The following is a 19,672-nucleotide window of genomic DNA, read 5'->3' on the forward strand; positions in this document are numbered from 1 at the left end:
CCCTCAGGCCACCAGCAGCAGCCCTCCTCAGGCCCTCCTCAGGCCCCCAGCACCAGCCACCTCAGGCCCCTCAGGCCACCAGCACCAGCCCACCTCAGGCCACCAGCAGCAGCCCTCCTCAGGCCCCTCTCAGGCCCCCAGCAGCAGCCCTCCTCAGGCCCCCTTCAGGGCCCCCTCAGGCCACCAGCAGCAGCCCTCCTCAGGCCCCCCTCAGGCCACCAGCAGCAGCCCTCCTCAGGCCCTCCTCAGGCCCCCAGCACCAGCCACCTCAGGCCACCAGCAGCAGCCCTCCTCAGGCCCTCCTCAGGCCCCCAGCACCAGCCCACATCAGGCCCCCTCAGGGCCCCAGCAGCAGCCCACCTCAGGCCTCTCTCAGGCCCCCAGCAGCAGCCCACCTCAGGCCCTCCTCAGGCCCCCCTCAGGCCCCCAGCAGCAGCCCTCCTCAGGCCCTCCTCAGGCCCCTAGCAGCAGCCCTCCTTAGGCCCCCCTCAGGCCCCCCTCAAGCCACCAGCAGCAGCCCTCCTCAGGGCCCCCTTAGGCCCCCAGCAGCCGCTCACCTCAGGCCCTCCTCAGGCCCCCCTCAGGCCACCAGCAGCAGCCCTAATCAGGCCCTCCTCAGGCCCCCAGAAGCAGCCCACCTCAGGCCCCCCTCAGGCCACAAGCACCAGCCCACCTCAGGCCCTACTCAGGCCCCTCTCAGGCCACCAGCAGCAGCCCTCCTCAGGCCCCCCTCAGGCCCCCAGCAGCAGCCCTCCTCAGGGCCACATCAGGCCCCCTCAGGGCCCCAGCAGCAGTCCACCTCAGGCCCCTCTCAGGCCTACAGCAGCAGCCCTCCTCAGGGCCACATCAGGCCCCCTCAGGCCCCCAGCAGCAGCCCACCTCAGGCCTCTCTCAGGCCCCCAGCAGCAGCCCACCTCAGGCCCCCCTCAGGCCCCTAGCAGCAGCCCACCTCAGGCCCCCCTCAGGCCATCAGCAGCAGCCCTCCTCAGGCCCTCCTCATGCCCCCAGCACCAGCCCACCTCAGGCCCCTCAGGCCACCAGCAACAGCCCACCTCAGGCCCCCTCAGGCCCCCAGCAGCAGCCCTCCTCAGTGCCACATTAGGCCCCCTCAGGGCCCCAGCAGCAGCCCACCTCAGGCCTCTCTCAGGCCCCAAGCAGCAGCCCTCCTCAGGCCCCCCTCAGGCCCCCCTCAGGACCCCAGCAGCAGCCCTCCTCAGGCCCTCCTCAGGCCCCTAGCAGCAGCCCACCTCAGGCCCCTCAGGCCACCAACAGCAGCCCACCTCAGGCCCTACTCAGGCCCCCCTCAGGCCACCAGCAGCAGCCCTCCTCAGGCCCTCCTCAGGCCCCCAGCAGCAGCCCACCTCAGGCCCCACTCAGGCCCCCCTCAGGCCACCAGCAGCAGCCGTGCTCAGGCCCTCCTCAGGCCCTCCTCAGGCCCTCCTCAGGCCCACCTCAGGCCCCTCAGGACCCCAGCAGCAGCCCACCTCAGGCCCTCCTCAGGCCCCCAGCAGCACCCCTCCTCAGGCCCTCCTCAGGCCCCCAGCAGCAGCCCAATTCAGGCCCCTCTCAGGCCCCCAGCAGCAGCCCACCTCATGCCCCTCTCAGGCCCCCCTTACGCCCCCAGCAGCAGCCCTCCTCAGGCCCCTCAGGCCCCCAGCAGCAGCCCTCCTCAGGCCCCCTCAGGCCACCAGCAGCAGCCCTCCTCAGGCCCTCCTCAGGCCCCCCTTAGGCCCCCAGCAGCAGCCCTCCTCCGGCCGCCTCAGGCCACCAGCAGCAGCCCTCCTCAGGCCCTCCTCAGGCCCCCAGCAGCAGCCCACCTAAGGCCCCCAGCAGCAGCCCTCCTCAGGCCCCCCTCAGGCCCCCAGCAGCAGCCCTCCTCAGGCCCCCAGCAGCAGCATCCCAGCTCAGGTCCTCCTCAGGCCACCCTCAGGCCCCCAGCAGCAGCCCTCCTCTTGCCCCCCTCAGGCCCCCAGCAGCAGCCCACCTCAGGCCCGCCTCAGGACCCCATCAGCAGCTCACCTCAGGCCCCTCAGGCCCCCAGCAGTAGCCCTCCTCAGGTCCTCCTCAGGCCCACAGCAGCAGCCCACCTCAGGCCCCCAGCAGCACCCCACCTCAGGCCCCCCTCAGGCCCCCAGCAGCAGCCCTACTCAGTCCCCTCAGGCCCCCAGCAGCAGCCCTCCTCAGGCCCCCCTCAGGCCCCCCGTAGCAGCCCTCCTCAGGCCCCCCTCAGGCCCCCAACAGTGGCCCCCCTCAGGCCCCTCAGGCCACCAGCAGCAGCCCACCTCAGGCCCCCAGCAGCAGCCCTCCTCAGGCCCCTCATTCCCTCAGCAGCAGCCCTCCTCAGGCCCCCCTCAGGCCCCCAGCAGCAGCCCACCTCAGGCCCGCCTCAGGACCCCATCAGCAGCTCACCTCAGGCCCCTCAGGCCCCCAGCAGCAGCCCCCCTCAGGCCCCTCAGGCCCCCAGTAGTAGCCCCACTCAGCCTCCAGCAGGAGCCTCCCCCAATTCCCCCAGCAGCAGCCCCCTCAGGCCCCTCAGGCCCCCAGCAGCAGCCCCCCTCAGCCCCAAGCAGCAGCCCCCCTCTGTAAATATTGATTAATTTACTGATATCTTCATTATGAAAATGTGAAAAAAAAAAAAATAAAAAAAATAAAAAAAACAAATGTTGGAGAATGTGTCTTTGAAAACGAAAGTTACGTAGGTAACTACGGTTCTATGAATCCCGGATGACGGCCAGAGGCGGTGCATCAAGCACTGGATGACATATACCAGCAAAGTCACGAGGAATCACAGAACAACAGTGACCACCAACCCACACTCACCTCCCAGCGTTGATGAGTGCTGTCGGAGAATCCCGTCAAGGGGGTGGGACGCTGCCACATTCACCCTGTAGAACCGTGCGAACGTTGACGCTGACGTCCATGAGGCCGCTTCACAAATAATGTCCAAAGGAACGCCGGCCATTGCGGCCCAGGAGGTGGTCAGACCCCTGGTCGAATGGCACCGCACCCCGTCCGGTGGTGAATGACCCCGGGAGAGATATGCCTGTTTGATAGTATCCACAACCCAGTGGGCAAGTCGTTGTTTTGACAGGGCCTGGCCCATGCGAGGCCCGGTGTGGCAGATAAACAGCCTTTCGGACTTACGGACACCCGTCGTAGCCCGTATGTACATTTCAAGTGCCCGAACTGGACACAGCAGTTCGTTTGAAGCCAGAGACCCAAAACGCGCCAGTCGGAGGGGGCGCATAACAGTTGTAGAACCAAGCACCTTGGGGAGGAAAGAGGCGTCAGGCCAGAGTGTCACCCCAGAGCCATCGGCATTCCACCTGCAGCCCGTGTCGCCGACAGCGCCTGCGGTTCCCTCACTTGTCTACCCGAGGCCATCGCTAAGAGGAACGCAGTCTTCAGCGACAGCCATTTCAACCCTGCTTGATCCAGGGGCTCGAATGGCGGGGCCCGCAGGGACTCGAGCACCAAAGACAGGTCCCACGTTGGCACCCTTGGTTGGCTTAGGGGGCGGAGACAACGAGCACCCTTTAAGAAAGATGAGACCGTCCTGTCACCGCCAACAGAACGGCCATTAAAACCCTGGTGCCAGCAGGAAATCGCAGCCGTATACACCTTAAGTGTAGATGGCGAGCAACCCAGGTTGAACAGCTCCTGCAAGAACTCCAATATGGATGGCACCGGGCATTGAACCGCATCCAGACCTCTGTCCTGACACCACCTATCGAAGAACCTCCACCTGCTGGCATACAGCTGTCGTGTGGCTGGAGCCCGGGCATTGGCGATGGTGTGGCCTATGTCTCCACTGAACTCTGAGAATGAGACCCCCGGCCCTCCAGCAGCCACACCCATAGCTGGAGGCGGTCTGGACTGGGGTGCAGGATCCTCCCCCTGAACTGGGACAGAAGATCCCTCCTGGATGGCAGGCGCCTCGGCGAGCTGCAGCAGAGCCTGCGCAGCAGAGGAAACCAGATCCTCGCCGGTCAAAAATGGGGCTATCAGAATCAGTCGATGCCCCTCTTGAGAGACCCTGAATATTAAAGGAAATATCAAGGGAAAAGGTGGGAAGGCGTATAGCAGCGTTTGGGGCCAGTTGTGCGCCAGCGCATCCATGCCCAGAGAATCCGCGTCGTCCGTTATACTGAACCAGCGGGGACAGTGGGTGGACTCCCTGGACAAGAACAGGTCTACCTCCGCCCTGCCGAAGGTCTGCCAGACCCGGTCCACGACCTCTGGGTGAAGGCGCCACTCCCCTGGCAGCAGTGATTCCCGGGACAGGAAATCCGCTGATGTGTTCAACACTCCCGGAATGTGCAGTGCTCTCAGGCTGGCCAGATGTGGAGCCGCCCAAGTCAGGATTTGAGTGGCCAGCCTTGTCAAAGCCACGGATCGAGTGCCCCTCTGGTGGTTGATGTGAAAAACCATGCTGGTGGTATCGGTCCTGACCAGCACATGTCAACCCCGTAGATGCGGGAGAAACTGCTGCAGTGCCAAAAGAACAGCCCTCAATTCGAGGATATTAATGTGCTGCCCCTGTTGCCATGGCAACCATGTCCCCTGCACCATGCGCCCCTGCCATGTTGCTCCCCAACCCCGGAGAGACGCATCCGTATGAACGATCTCCCGACAGCTTGGTAGGGAACCCATAAGAACCCCTTGTGTGATGAAGCGCCTCTCCCGCCACTGCGAGAGAGACGTCAGGCACTGAGTCGACACGCGTAGGCGCCTGCGCCTGTGGCTGTGTCACTCAGGGCTCAGGTGTAGACTGTTCAGCCACATCTGAAGTGGACGAAGAGATAGAGGACCCAGGGGAACGACTGCAGACGCCGCCACCAGTTTGCCGAGAAGACAGAGGTAGAGAACATGCGGCGGGGCTCTGCCGCGCCGGAAGTGTGGGAGCATTTCCAAAATGTCCTGAACCCGCCGAGGTGAGGGGCATGCCATCATAGTCCGAGAATTCAGGACCATCCCCAGAAAAGTGGTCACCTGTGTGGGGACCAGGTTGCTCTTGGCCGTGTTGACATGCAAGCCGAGAGCAGCAGTGTGATCGAGCACCGCCTGCGTGTCCCGAACGGCGTCCTCGCGAGACGAGGAACAGATTAGCCAATCGTCCAGGTAGGGCAAGATCGTCAAGCCCCGAGTCTGCAGGGGGGACAGAGCTGCAGCCACGCACCTGGAAAACACCCGAGGAGACAGGGAAAGCCCGAATGGGAGGACCCTGAACTGATAGTGCTTCCCTTGAAATGCAAACCGAAGGAACCGCCAGTGTAACTGCACAACAGGGACATGAAAGTAAGCGTCCCTCAGATCGATCACTGTGAACCAGTCCCGTGGCGATATTGTGTAGGGAACCTGAGGGATGTGCAGCATCTTGAATGGAATACATTTAAAAAATTAGTTTAGACCCCGAAGATGCAGAGCGGGGCAAGTCGCCTGTCTTCTTCGGTATGAGGAAATACTTTGAATAAAACCCCCCCGGGTCCCGCAGGGGATCAACAGGAACCACAGCACCTTTGGCCAGCAAGTTGTGAATTTCCTCAGACAGTGCTCGTGCCCTGGCCCAGTCGTGGATTGCAGTCATTGTGACCCAGCCATGAATGGGAGGCCGGCGGCAGAACTGAATGCGATAACCCTGGGACAGTGTGGCCAGCACCCAAGCATCTGGAGTGTGGGTAGCCCAGTGTCTGAGTTGACCCGGGGTAAAAAAAAATGACTGCCGGCCGTGGAGTCTCATCTGTGCCCCCTGCCGTCTGGAGGGCTTGGGTGGCTGCCCCATCCGTGATGAGCGGGGGGGTAGAGACCCAGGCTGTGGCCTCCGTTCCGGAACCGTTCTGTAATCCTGGTGGCAAGTTTCCGGAAGAGGGTGCGATGGCCCAGCAGAGTACCTCCGAGAAGATGATGAGGCAGACCTTGGACCCACCCGAGGAGGGGGATGTCTCTGGAGTCCCACCAATTGCTGCCGAGTATGGTTTGCCTGCGCGGTGCGCTCCGGGGCCTCCAGTGCTGTGGACCCAAATAATTCCCCAGGAACCACCGGCACGCGTCCCCCGACTGGACTCTGAAAGTGGTGACTGTGCCAACCAAACCTGGCGTCGAGTCTGTACGAGCGTAGACATCAGGCGACCAAGCTCCCTTGACATTAGGGCGAAAGCTTGTAGGGAGGCGTCCATTAGGCCCTGCTTAGGTGGGTCGACAGAAACCTCCTCCAATGCTGACGACAGACCCAGCAGGAGGTGGGAGAGGTAGTTAACCAATGTGGCCCATGCGCGCACCGGTGTCATAGGCTTTGCAGAGTAGATCGTCTGTGATCCTACACTGCGGTTGCGGGCACCTGGCGTTCGTTCGTAGCGTCTCCTCCAGATGCACAATGAGGGACACGATAGCTGGTTCCACAGCCGGCATGCGTCCCAGGCCAAACTTATCGGCATCCTGCATCGCTGCTAAGGCCCGCCCATCCGTGGTGGGCCTGGAAAATGCCTTGTTATCTGTCCAACATGCATGCAGCTCCTTAACATATTCCTCTGATGGCGGGACTGCAAAGGGCTCAGCTGCCGTCTGGTGTCGGAAGAATCCGCTGGAGCGGACTTGGTTTGACGTGGGGACCTCCAACAGCAGGTGGGTGAGAGCTGTCCCAATAGCCACAGCCACAGACTCATCTCCAGTGTCCCGGGAGCCTGCAGAGGTGTGGGACCCGGACTCAGAAACCTGGGAGCTCAGCTCATCGAAATCACTCATAAATTGAGTGTCCGACGCCGCCACCAAGATCACGTCCTCGTGCGATGCCAAATCGTGTTCCTGCTGAACCGCCGCATGGCGTCCTGTGTCTTCCTAAAGGTTCTGAAGTATCGCCTTCATCTGAGCCAATTCCGATGACAGGTTCTCCACTTTACCAGACAACCCGTCCCTGGGGTCCTCCTTCCTGCGCCTCTTCCTCGTACGCGCTAGTGCCTCCGAAGAAGAGTGCTTCCGTGTCCGTGACTGTCCGGCAGGCAACACCATAGACGTGGGATCCCCCTCCGGGCAACCCTCAAACTCAGCCAAGTGCGCAACCTTCACGGAATGCGGCATAATTAAGCAATTCGGGCAGTGCGTGCCATGGAGGGCCTCCCGTAGGTGGTCCACACCTAGGCAGGGGGGACACAAATCATGGCCATCCTCAGGTTGGAGTGCTGCCAAGCAGAGTCTGCAACACAGCTGCTCCAACATGGCGTCAAAAAACCCTCAGCTGTCTTACTCACTAAGAAACTCAGTGTTCAGACAAGCAACTACAGAGTCAGGTCGAACAGAGAACGCCACTAGTGACTCCTGAATGTCCGAGCGCGGGGTCACAAACCGGGTCGAGCAGAGAACGCCACTTGCGATTTGCAACAGGCTCACAATGAGGGAAAACAATCCTGCTGTTTTTTTTTTAATTAATTATTACTATTATCTTCCTTTCTTTAAACAGCTGAAGAGGCAGTGTATGAATCACACTCAGACAGACACATGAGCTGACAGACAGCCGTCTTCAATAACAACTGGGCGAAGTTATGCCCCCTAATTAACAAATTAACAATTAAGCCGCCCAGGCAATCAACCCGAGCGGCGCGCACCACACGGTGGGCCGTAACAACAGAAAACAACCGTCTAAGAGACACGGCGATAAACGATACCTGGCTTTCACGGGAAAGAAAAAAAAAAAGGAGAAGGAGTGCTGCTTGTGCAGCCCTTAGAGGGCGAGCAAGCTCGCAGCTCTGACTTACCCAGTCGCAGGGCTACCAGTCACAAACAGCACATCAACTGTAAGTGGAGTTAAGCTCAAAATGCTCACCACCAGATCCAACCAACCTGCGCGCGAGAAGGTTTAAAGGGACTGAGCTTCCGGTGTGACGTGGCTATATAGACTCATGTCAGCCACCGGGAGGTCACATGTGACTTTGTTGTCATTTAATTCTCGACCTGCGTATGCGAAAGGATGATCATTCAGTGCTTTATGCACCGCCTGGCGGTCAGTAGGGATGAAATGGAAGTGCAGTTTGCATGTTCACATGATGGAAAAGGAGTCTGAACCTATTAAGCCCTACACCTCAAGTTCTATTTCATAGGCGGTCAGTAGGGATTCATAGAACCGTAGTTACATTCGTAACTCTCGTTCTTATGCACTGTTGTCAGCAAGGCCGTCAGTTTGTTTTGAAAAAGGGGGAGGGGACCTACAACTGTGTGTGTGTGTGTGTGTGGAGATACATGAAATACAAGGACTCATCTGTGCCGTTGGTTCAACCTGAATCACCCAACATCCCAGCTTCACAACCCTGAATCTAGACACAACACTTCCAGATGTTTTACTCATGTTTTATACACACAGGACTGAGGGCTGAATCCTTGGTCTGACCAATAGCTATCAGGTATATGATGTATGTGGGGATCGCACAAAGAGGAGATAGACACAGGAATAGAGTCGAGTGGGGTTTGTTATCCACACACACAACCCTGACAAACCGCTTCCGCCCTTTTAACCCCCACCATCAGTGTGTCATACCTCCCCACGTGACTAAACCCCGCCCCTTCTAATGTGAGGCAAAATCCTCTCCCAGCAGACACCACAAGTACATATATTTACCAAAGTACTCTGTAATTATGCTGATGACCTCCTGTTATTTACAGTATGTCTAACCCAGCTGCCTCCCTCCCCGTAGTTCTAGATATTCGACAAATTTGGGCTGTACTCAGGCTATAAACTTAACCTCCACAAGAGTGAGCTTCTTCCTATTAATTCTCTGGCTAAAAATATTCCACCATCCTTTTTCCCTTTCAAATATGCTACAGATGGTTTTAAATATTTGGGGGTGCATATTACAGATTCGATTAATTGTCTTTTCTGCAAAAATTTCACGCCCCTCTTAGAGAGGTGTAAGTTAGACTTTGATAGACGGTCTGGTCTCCCACTATGTAATCCTGTACTGGTTTTAGTTATTGGTAAAGTATCTCCAATACCTGTCAGATTAGCTGGCTGCCCCTCTTCAGTCTTTAAAACAATAAAAGGAGTGACACAAAAGTATTTATACTAAAATTACTTTATTACAGCTGATTTCTGTTCAATATCCCTCTGCCAACACAATGGTAAATACAATACAAACAATAGAGCAAATTTGATCCTATTCTTTATTCTTTCATCCATCTCTTTACACAATGTAAATCCACTTTTAGTACTTTACCATCTTCTCTTTAGCATCTTCATAATCTCTCTATATAACATGTTCCACCATCTATACATTTTAATACAGGTTATGAGTTGTAGTGGTAATGTGCCAAACAATACTGACATCTTCAAAGAAATGCAACATTTTCTCATCATTTGCCCACCGTCCCCGCCATGTTTTTCTGTTATTTGTATTTTTTTCCTCCTTCCTCCTCTTTGGCCACTCCACCAGAACTCATTTGATTAGAAGTTTCATACATTTCTTGTGGTCAACCCGATGACAGGTGAGTAAAACCATCTGGGCGGCTTGGCAACTCCGGTATGGCACAGTGTTTGACCATAGAAAGGATTTCCTGTTGCCCGTTCTGCTTCTGTGTCCCACATGCATTCAGTCAGTAGGACACAAATCTGACGTGGAAAATAAAAGTTATTAAAACAGAAAATAAAATCTAGCTTGGTGGAGATTCGCTATGACCGACAACAAGAACCAGATTCCCTCAACGAGAACAGAACGTAGAAAAGTTAAAAATCGTCATTCATGTGAGGTCCGAGTGGCCCGACTTTCATGCGGCGTTTGACTTCCTCACAGAATCCAAAAATGATAAATACGCTGTCATCTTCTTAACCAAATATGAATAAATCAGAAAAATATACTCTGATGTGTTACAGTAGCTTGAAGTAATCAGTTGGCATTAAAAAAAAAATAGTGGAAACAAAACAAACTTACTTTGATAAAATGTTTACCTTCGAAGCAGGATACTCACTCTCTCTCTCACACACACACACACTCACACAGGGGAATTAAATTCCTGCCTAGATGATTAAAAAAAAAAAAAAAAAAATCCCAGCATTGATTTTTGTGTCCTCGGAAGTGATGGAATTGGCTCTGAACCAGAGGAATGAGAAGAAAGGTGAGAGCTCTGCTGAGGCAACGCTTCAGGATGGCTAATCCAACAGTGGCGTTCAGAGGAGATGACAGCGAGACACACACCTCAAACAACCTGTTCACACACACACACACTCTGCTTGTGTCAGTGTGTTGTTAAGGAATTTGCTTGTAGACTGTATTTCCTGAAAGTGAAGGTGTAAAGAACTTTTCTCTTCCATAAAAAAATACACATGTAACATTCAACTCCACGGTCTGAGAGCGCATGTCGTGATCTCTGGAGGATTCTCCTGAAAGGCCTCGGAATTCTCTGGATGGAAAGTCTCTGTCAAGTCTTTGAGAAGTGAAACTTTTTTCTTTCCTTTTCTTTTTTTTACATCAACCACAAGCTGGAGAGCAGGGAGAAGTTAAACATGACTGGGAGAGGAACTGCTGGAGGTCTCAGAGGAATAAGCAAGTGCTTCGTGCCACAATTTGTCTGATTTGGCTGTTTTGGTTTTCTTTTTGCACGGACTCATTTTCTGTGCCTCGTTCAGTCACTCCTGTTACGATGAGATGGTTGAATTTTTTTGAAGAGTAGCACCTTTTTAAATGTTTCTCGTTGCTGATCTGGAAAAAAGCATTTTGTGTGTGTGTGTGTGTGTGTGTGTGTTTCTTACACCGAGTAGTGCCGAGCCTGCTGTCATGGTCATGACAATTAGCTTACATTACTTGCCTGCACAGAACCAACTCTCCTGCAGCGTTCTGCTTTCAAAACGCCATCCTTTGCATATCGCTCGGAAACCAAACCCCTACTTGGGAGATCGCTGTTGAAATAATAAAATCACAGCAGTCAAGTTCGACTCCTCCACTAAACCACATCCGTACCGATGAAACATTCATCCAAGAGGTGCTTCGTGAAGTCAGATATTCTTTTTACACACGTTTCGCTGAATAAAGTGCTTTGAAAAAGGCAGCAGTTTGAAAAAAAGGCACTAATAAAAGAAAGAGATTGAATATAGGATTGTTTTTAAAGGCCAATAAGTCTATTTATCTTCGAGTACCGCCTAAAGACATCAAGTCAGCGATATGTACACGCAAGTACATAAATCAACGTTTTTAAGACTCAAACAAGCTTCACTTCATACGTTGTGGCTATGATCTCTCTCTATTTGACACAGGATGCTGGAGCCAAGTCCAGCTGATCGGAGAACGACGATGAGGAGAGAATGACGAAGGTTTGACCTCGTGAGTTAAAAAGGCACTGAAGTTGTGTTGTAGCTTACTCCTAAAACTGGTAACATTTATTTGGCTCTGGATTTGTTCCGTCTTGTTTTGGTTGATGACCAGGAAATAAGGTGAAATAAAAAAGAGGCTTCTAATTGATCAGAATGACCATTACAGCAGGCTGGATTCACCACAGCCCAGCGTCTTCTGGAGGAGGGGGGGGGTCCTGAATAACTCACTCTACTGTGATTCTTTGACTCCACATTTAGTTCATACACATTAAAGGCTTTTTTTTTAAAACAGTGTTTCATGTGCAAAATGAGAGCAATGGCTGTGAAGAGTACGAACGTGTTTTACATCGAGAGCGCCGTGAATAAAAACTAAACGAAACAAAAGGGAGTAACATTTTGACACTCGAACTGCTTACGTAACGCAACTAAGGGTCTGCATGTGTGCCGATAAACTGCCGTGAGGACGGGCTGTGCCTTTCCCAGCCCTTTTGACCTGAGCAACATTTACTTTATCACACATCCATGTCTGTACAGGGAAGGGGGGGGGGGATGCTGGGGTAGTGTCACAGAGCGAGGCAGAGCGGCGGCGCCGGGGCTCTATGTGTAGGAGAGGTGTGACCCGTTGGAAATCTGAGACGTGACGCTGGTGCTCCTGCTCATGCCCTGCTCGCTGCGGCCTCCCGGGGGTGTCCTGCCCATGGCCTGGGGGCTGTTCTGCATCCCCGCGCCGCCGCGGGAGGCCAGGGCGGCGGCCGACGGGTGGCCCCACGGCGATGGGGCCCCTCCCCCCTGCACGCCCGGCCCCCAGCCTTGCTGCATGGCTGCTCCTCCCGGGCTGGAGTGATAGTGGTGATGGCCGCCCTGGGGACCGGGCCCTCCGCTGCTGCCGCCGCCGCCGACGCCCCAGTGCAGCGAGCCCCCGTGCAGCGAGCTCCCGGGCGGGTGCTGCTGCAGGTGGTGGCTCCAGCCTCCGGGGGCGCCGGGGAAGCTCTTGTTGAGGCCCTCGGGGGAGATGTTCGATAGCACCATGTTGCTGAAGCCCAGGCGCATGCTCTCCGAGTCAAAGGCCTCCACCTCTCGGGCCTGGCGTTCCAGGAGGCTCCGGATTCGTTCCATGCGTTCGTTCTGCAGGGACAGCAGCTCTTCCTCGATCTACAGAATAAAGGAAAAACAAAAGGGATTATGGGAGAGGCAGGGGATTAAGCTTAGAATAGGAGAAAGTTCTCCACTTCACACTGAACCAGCAGAAGGAATGTTCAGCGGAGGCTGCACCTTCTGCTCCAGCAGGGCCCTGCGGATGGACACCCTCTGCTCCAGGTCCTTGCTCTCTCGCTCATGCTGGGAGTCGGTCTGCATCTTGATCTTGCTCTGGTAGGCGTTGAGCAGCTCCAGCTCCTGCTGAAGCTGCATTCGCAGGCTTTGGCACTGAGACTCCTGAGTCTCGTCCAGACGCAGCTGAGAAAGAGAGACGATCAGTATCAGGATCCAGGGAGGAAATGCAACACGACCGACTTCGGCGGTTGGTAAATATAATACTGGCTTCGCGCTTAAATCGTATTTCTTCGCAATTAGGATCAGAAATGTTTGGCATTACCAGACTCACCGCCTGGGTGGAAAGCATCTCATTGATGGAGTGGTCATACTGCTCTGCCAAGATGGCGAGTTTGCGGTGCTGCTCCTGCTTCAGCCGCTTCAGAACAGCCTTGTGCTCCGACTTGGGCGTGGTCTCCAGCAGGTGGTTTCTCAGGGCTTTATACTGCCGGGTCTGGATCTTACACGTGTCCTGGAACTGCTTCTTGATCTGCAGCTCTTTGGACTGTGTGGTGGAGAACAGACATCGCGTCAAGCAGGCTTCTTCAGAGATGGACTTTCAATTCTCTACTGAGGGTTTCTTCTTCAGGTTGAACTGTCATTTTGTAATCTCAAAGAGCTTTCCACTGTACACACACACACACACACGCACGGTCTTGTATTTCTATCCTTGTGGGGACCGTCCATTGACTCCCATTCATGTCTAGCCCCTAACCCTGACCCTTACCCTAACCCACACCACAACAAAGCCTAACCCTAAAGAAATGTTTTTGCACTTTTACTTTTTTCAGTAACAACAACATGGTCAAGAAAACACTGTTTCTCCTACTAAAGGCCCGTCCATGCTTCATATGTACGCGTTTCCGCGTCCGCTTTGGAAGGTCCGCGCACCACCGATGCGGACGCGCTTTCTCCCATGCTACATTTTGAGCTCAGCTGTGCGCATCTCATGCAGGCGCGGTGATCCACGCAGCCTCGAGAAGCTTTTAAGGCTCTACAGACTGTTTATCTGCTCCTTTATCACGGATTATTTAGAGAAAATTAAGCACATACATTGTCAGTACATTATCTTTAAGTATTAAAGTTTATTTAGCCTTTTTTTTCTGTTTCTGAATCGCGGGGGCGGCGCGGGAGCGATTAGTACTTCTGTCTGCAGACCTCCTCCTCCCTCCAGACAGTCTCTCTCTCTTTCCACGAGTTTTTCACTCTTTCGGTGTCTTTAAGTGGAGCCATCAGGCTGGAGCTCCGTCTTCTTTCACGTTTACCGTCATGTTTTGTTTGCTATGGCGCTCTGGCGCAGGCGCACACTTCCGCGACCTGCGCGCAATGCGCAACGCGGTCTCAATTTCTGGCTGCTGCGCGGACGTCCGCGGATCGGTCCGCGCGGACCCTAGCGGACAGGAATTCATGACGATTTTTACGTCACGCGGACCAACGCGCAACGCGCACCCACGCGGACATGTGAAGCATGGACGGGCCTTTAGGACCGGAAAAAGGTCCCCACAAGGCACCTCGTTCCACGTTTTGCTATCCTTGTGGGGACATTTGGCCCCGACAAGGATAGAAATACGAGAACACACACACACACACACACACACACACACACACACACACACACACACACACACACACACACACACAGTCTTGTATTTCTATCCTTGTGGGGACCTTCCACTGACTCCCATTCATGTCTAGCCCCTAACCCTGACCCTTACCCTAACCCTAACCCACACCACAACAAAGCCTAACCCTAAAGAAATGCTTTTGCACTTTTACTTTTTTCAGTAACAACAACATGGTCAAGAAAACACTGTTTCTCCTACTTAGGACCGGAAAAAGGTCCCCACAAGGCACGTCGTTCCACGTTTTGCTATCCTTGTGGGGACATTTGGCCCCGACAAGGATAGAAACACACACACACACACACACACACACACACACACACACACACACACACACACACACACACACACACACACACACACACACACACACACACACACACACACACACACAGTCCCACCTTGAGGCTCTTGGGCTGCTGGCGGACCTCCATCACATGCTTGCGCCTGAGCTCCCTCTCCCTCCTCTTGTTGTACTCCTGCTGGTTGGTCAGCTCCGTCTGGTGCTGCAGACGGGTCAGCTCGGCCCGGGTCTTCTGGATGGTGCTGAGCTGGCGGAACTCCAGCTCCTGCATGGACTCGTGGTGCCGCAGAAGCATGGCGCGCTCCAGGTCCTTCTGGGTTTGACGCTTGTTTAGCTCCTGCTCGCACAGAGAAGAGTTAGTGCATAATGAGGTAATTACAGCTGGTTAAATGACCCTTTCTGTGTTAAACCACTGAGGCTGAGCGGTCAGGAAGAGCGAGGACTGACCTCTCGTACTAGGTCCTGCTCAATGTTGTGACGAGCGATTAGAATCCTCCGTTTGAACCGGCGGCACTCCAGCTCCAGGTACTGCCTCTGTCTGCGCTGCAGGTTGGCCTCCTCCTCTGCTTGGAAGTGCTGGAAGTTCTCCTTCTGCTTGGACAGCCACTCTTGCTTCTCTTTCTTTGGGGTTGACTGGTTTTCATTCAGCTCCTGAACAGAAAAGAAATGATCGCACGTCACTACGCAAGCTAAAGTCACCCCGCTGACTCGCGTCTGCCAGTTCAGTTCAGATAAGCAGGAATTGGCACTTGGAAAGTAGGACTCGTACCTCTTTGAGCTGCTCCTTGCGAAGCTTGTATTCCCGTTTCTGGGACTCCAAGAAGCTGTTCAGCTCTTTTTTCTGCTGACTCTGGATGTGCTGCTGGAACTTCTTCTCATCATTGCTGAAAGTTTTCGCCTGATCGAGAAACACATCGCCACCGTCAGTCTGATTTATGCAGATGCTTATGGAATAAGTGCTTAAAAAGAAGAGAAGTTACATTAAAACTTTCTACAGATTTCTACACTGCAGTGTGATGTTGTTCCTCAATATAAAGCATGACTGAATTAAAACGCCGATGTTTGCTGTTGCGGTGTTATGGAACAGTGAGCAGTAATTGTTTTGTGCGGGCTGTCAACATACGTCTTTCTCCATGGACGCCTGGTGCTTCTTGACGAGTTTCTCCATCTCCTGGGTGAAGCTGTTCCTCTGGTTCTCCAGCTCCTTGTCCAGACGGAGTCTGTGCTCGTCCATCTCAGCCTTCAGCTTGTTCTCCAGAGCCATCAGCTGTTTCTGGTGCTGCCGCCTCATCCGCTTGTAGCCCAGGATCTGCTCCCGTAGCTCCGAGTCCTGCTCGTGCTCTTTAATCTGGCGAGTGAGCTGGCAAACCACAAAGATTTATTTCACACCGGCTGCACACAAGTTTTTTTTTTTGAAAAGATAATCAATTTTTAGGCAACTCTGTAACTTGATGAATATTTGATAACGTAAAAAAAACTTTTCAGATTTTATAGGAAAAATGATTTAATCATCTGAGCGAAAATGTGTCACAAAAACTTTTTAACAACTCCATGAAACAGGAAAACATTTAAAAAAAATTTTTTTGCTGAAATGTTCCAAAATAGTTGTCCAGAAAGTTGTTTTCACATCCCTCCTGCTCTCCCTTTATCAAAGTCAAATGTCTGGTACTTCATGGTCAAAATAAATCCTGATTCAATAGAAACATGTATGAAATGTGCACATTTGGTGCTTTTAGCTCCTGAAAATTGTAAATCGGATCTGGATTGCAGTTTTCCTCTGGTCGACCGATATGTCAGCAGTATTCGTACCACTGAAGCTGTGCGTATGGTGGCGAAGTGTTCGCGGTTCCGTTTGGGCCGTGGAGCGTGTGCGGGAGTGGGCTGTGGCTCAGGTGGCCGGTTGTTTGGCTCAGACTCCACGTGACCCGTCTCCTCCTCCTAAAAGACACACGGTTAGACGTCAGCAGCAGATCGTACAGTAAGTGGAGGAGGGACACACAAGCTTCTCTTGCTGGACTCAAAGGAAATTCAAATAATATTGAAACTCTACTCCAGAATGCTGCTGATTGAGCGTCTTACTGGCTTGAGATGTATGACGGAGCTGTTGGACATCACCGTGTGGTCTCCCTCTATGTCCACCTCGCTCTTGTCATCGCCAGCATCTGTTAGACTATTGACAGAGCTGCTCTGGGAACTGGCACTGATTGACATACTGGGGATGGACTGATTGCTCCCCACACTGTTCACCGTCCCCGTCCTGCCCACGTTGTGATCTGCCTCCTAAAAATAACACACACAGCAGACAGCAACACCGTTTTACAACACACAGCGAGACGGACAGGGGCAGGGGGAATGGTGAAAAACAAGCCACACAACAGACCTCCTCTTCATCTTGTGCCTCGGTCGTCGGGCCATTGTGAGCTTCCTGAAACAAGATCTTCTTCATCTTACGATACTGCAGATTGTCCAGCTCCCTCACTGCATCTTTAGTCCGATTTATCAGGTCGATTAGAACAGATTCCGGCCGCTCACGTTGGACAAACGCATGCTGGAGGAGAAGCACAGAAATTTCCTTAAGCATTACATTTCGGGAATCTGACCAAGCTGTGACACTCCACTAGAAAAGAAAACTTTACCTTTAAGAGCTCTTCAGAGGTGGGGCGATCTTGGGGCATTTCTGAAGGCAAGAATCAACAAAGTTTCGAAAATAATCCGTCCTGGAGACGACAGATGAAAGAGCTTTTCAATTAACTCTGAACGAAAAACAAAAGCAAACGTTGGGTCTTTTGAGTGGAACTGTGCCCTCACCATTCACTGGACTGAAGCGTGGGGCTCTCGTTCTGTGCTATGTGGTATAAGGCACTCATTGCATTCATGTTGAACAGTGGAGGTTTCCTCTCGGCTATAAACAAGACACATGTGGTGTTACAAAATAGAAATACTGAAGGGCCGAATGAGCAAAGGCAATGCAGGTTCACGGAGGTTTATAGAAGTATGCAAAACATTATGTGGGTGGAAGAAATACAACCAGTGTCAGGTTGACTGAAGCCAGGTGAAATAAAAACCAACCTAATTCAATGCAGGTGATTCCCAACGACCAAATGTCCACCTTCCCATCGTACTGACCCTCATCCATGGCTAAAATGACTTCTGGGGCCATCCTGACAAGAGAAACACGTGTAAGTCGTGACACACCGAGAAGAGCGCAGGGCGTTGTACGTAAGTGTTTGTGACGTACCAATATGGAGTCCCAACAAAGGAGTTTGCAGGACAGGCAATGGACGCAGAGCCAAAATCTGCCAGTTTCACCTGCCCTGGCTCCGTCAGCAAGACGTTTCCGGCCTTGATATCTCTGTCAGACAGGTAAGAGGGGATGATTACAGCGCCACGCAGAGGAGCGAACGCCTGAGGGCAACGCAGCTCGGCCAGCTGCATGCTGCTCAGCAACTGAAATACTCACCGGTGAATCATGTTGTGGGAGTGAAGATAAGCCAGGCCTTGAAGAGCACCATGGGTAATTGCAGCGATTTCAACTTCTTGCAGAGGTTTTTTGTGAACTGGGGGAGATGCAGCAAGATTGATGTCAAGTTAAACATGAGGGATTAACTTGCAAGAAGTTTGAAGTTTTTAATAACTCACCTTCTAACAAATCTGAAGCGGAACCAAGACAATACTCCATTACAAGCTGCAAGGAAACAAAGAGACGTTTGTGTTATTTTGCACTTTATCAGTAAATAAATTACCATCATGTGGGACTTACCCAGGCGGTGTGCTCTCGCAGGTAACATCCTTTGTACTCTATGCTGTTTGGATGTTGTATTCGCTGCAGGAATTTGACCTCTTTGATTATGTCTTGCCATTTCTGTGAAAACAGGGAGAATCAGAAAGACTGCAGACACAAGGAAAACAACATTCAGAGTCTGTCCACACGGCATATGTCAGTGAAAGCTATCGACATACCTCAGTGGACTGCTTCCCACTGTAAGACATCTTCTTGATGGCAACCACCTCATTTGTCCGTGCATCCTGTGCCTGAATGATAAAAACATTGGTCATGATCTTCCTTACTTTATTCTTTTTTTCTTACTAATTTAGGACATCCAAAAGATGCAACTTTTACATCATAAGTCTGAATCCTGTGTTGTCAAATACTCACAAAATATACAGCACCAAAGCTGCCATGTCCGATCTCACGTAGATCTGTGAAGAGCTTCTCCGGGTCCTCCTTGAAGAAGAGCTCCGCAATTTCGGGGTCCTTCAGGCTCCCCGCCCGATTGCTGTTGGGCATAATGGGGAGATGGGGGCGATGCCGCTGCCGCCAGGAACTATCTGGGTCTGCGACAGCGACGTGGAAGCCCCCACTGACGGCTCATCTGCAGGACAGTGGTTTCATATGTGGCCAGAGCTGGAAGACAAAAGAAAAACAAATCAGTCATCTGTCCACAGAACTCCTATCAGAAATAGAAGGTCTGAATGTTTTTTATGAGATGTCGGTACCAGGGAAATGCTTTGCATGCATAATAAGTGAGGAAGTTTCTTCAGTGCAACCACAGTTTAATCCTGAGATGAACAGCGATGTCAAGTGCCAACAGCCAGTCGGAAATCCTGAGGAAACGACAGATAAAGCCTCCTGTTTCCATAGTAACGGCAGCCAGAGTTAATGAAATCGGTGGGCCGTGTCCTGACAACCTCTCATCTCACACCTTCAGTTTCTGGTATGCAGACAGATGTGAGGAGGATACAAAGCCAAAGCCAGGTAACAACAAGCTGCTCTGCTGAGTGAACGAAGGCCAGACCGAGACAAAGCATTCCTGTGATAGGACTACTCGCTAAACCTGAATCTGCTCGGGTAAACAGGCACATGCAAACACTCTCCATATCACCTTTCTTTCAAGTGATTAAAGCGCAAGACAACCACAGTCAAACAAGTGATTCAGATCACAATTATCACAAAATATACCTCAATAATCCTAATTCTGTGCTTATTATGTGCAAAAAAATAACTGATGAAATTAAACAGCAGCACGGATGCTACAATAATATCTATACCTGACCTTGAAACAGTTAATGTGGTTCTGTAAATTCTGAAACAGTGAAAAATCTGCAGTAGTGTGTAGATTAACTGAACCTTCAAAGGTCAGGGAATAG

The 19,672-nt window shown here is 52.7% G+C and overlaps 1 protein-coding gene across 1 annotated transcript in view; it reads right to left on the bottom strand.

The window, feature by feature from the left end:
• Positions 1-9,041: 9,041 nt before the first annotated feature.
• Positions 9,042-19,672, bottom strand: part of LOC115400526 (serine/threonine-protein kinase TAO1) — a 13,093-nt gene continuing 2,462 nt past the window's right edge. Inside the window, 20 exon segments of the mRNA XM_075410455.1 lie at positions 9,042-12,439; positions 12,560-12,742; positions 12,891-13,103; positions 14,622-14,861; positions 14,972-15,175; positions 15,294-15,422; positions 15,648-15,884; positions 16,334-16,462; positions 16,604-16,804; positions 16,905-17,072; positions 17,161-17,198; positions 17,201-17,241; positions 17,333-17,426; positions 17,594-17,685; positions 17,763-17,876; positions 17,985-18,081; positions 18,164-18,209; positions 18,285-18,386; positions 18,485-18,556; positions 18,681-18,929. Of these exon segments, the coding sequence (XP_075266570.1) occupies positions 11,885-12,439; positions 12,560-12,742; positions 12,891-13,103; positions 14,622-14,861; positions 14,972-15,175; positions 15,294-15,422; positions 15,648-15,884; positions 16,334-16,462; positions 16,604-16,804; positions 16,905-17,072; positions 17,161-17,198; positions 17,201-17,241; positions 17,333-17,426; positions 17,594-17,685; positions 17,763-17,876; positions 17,985-18,081; positions 18,164-18,209; positions 18,285-18,386; positions 18,485-18,556; positions 18,681-18,812 (3,087 nt within the window). The 5' untranslated portion in view covers positions 18,813-18,929 and the 3' untranslated portion in view covers positions 9,042-11,884.

The sequence above is a fragment of the Salarias fasciatus genome, chromosome 14 (assembly GCF_902148845.1).
Source record: "Salarias fasciatus chromosome 14, fSalaFa1.1, whole genome shotgun sequence".
Classification (NCBI taxonomy): domain Eukaryota; kingdom Metazoa; phylum Chordata; class Actinopteri; order Blenniiformes; family Blenniidae; genus Salarias; species Salarias fasciatus.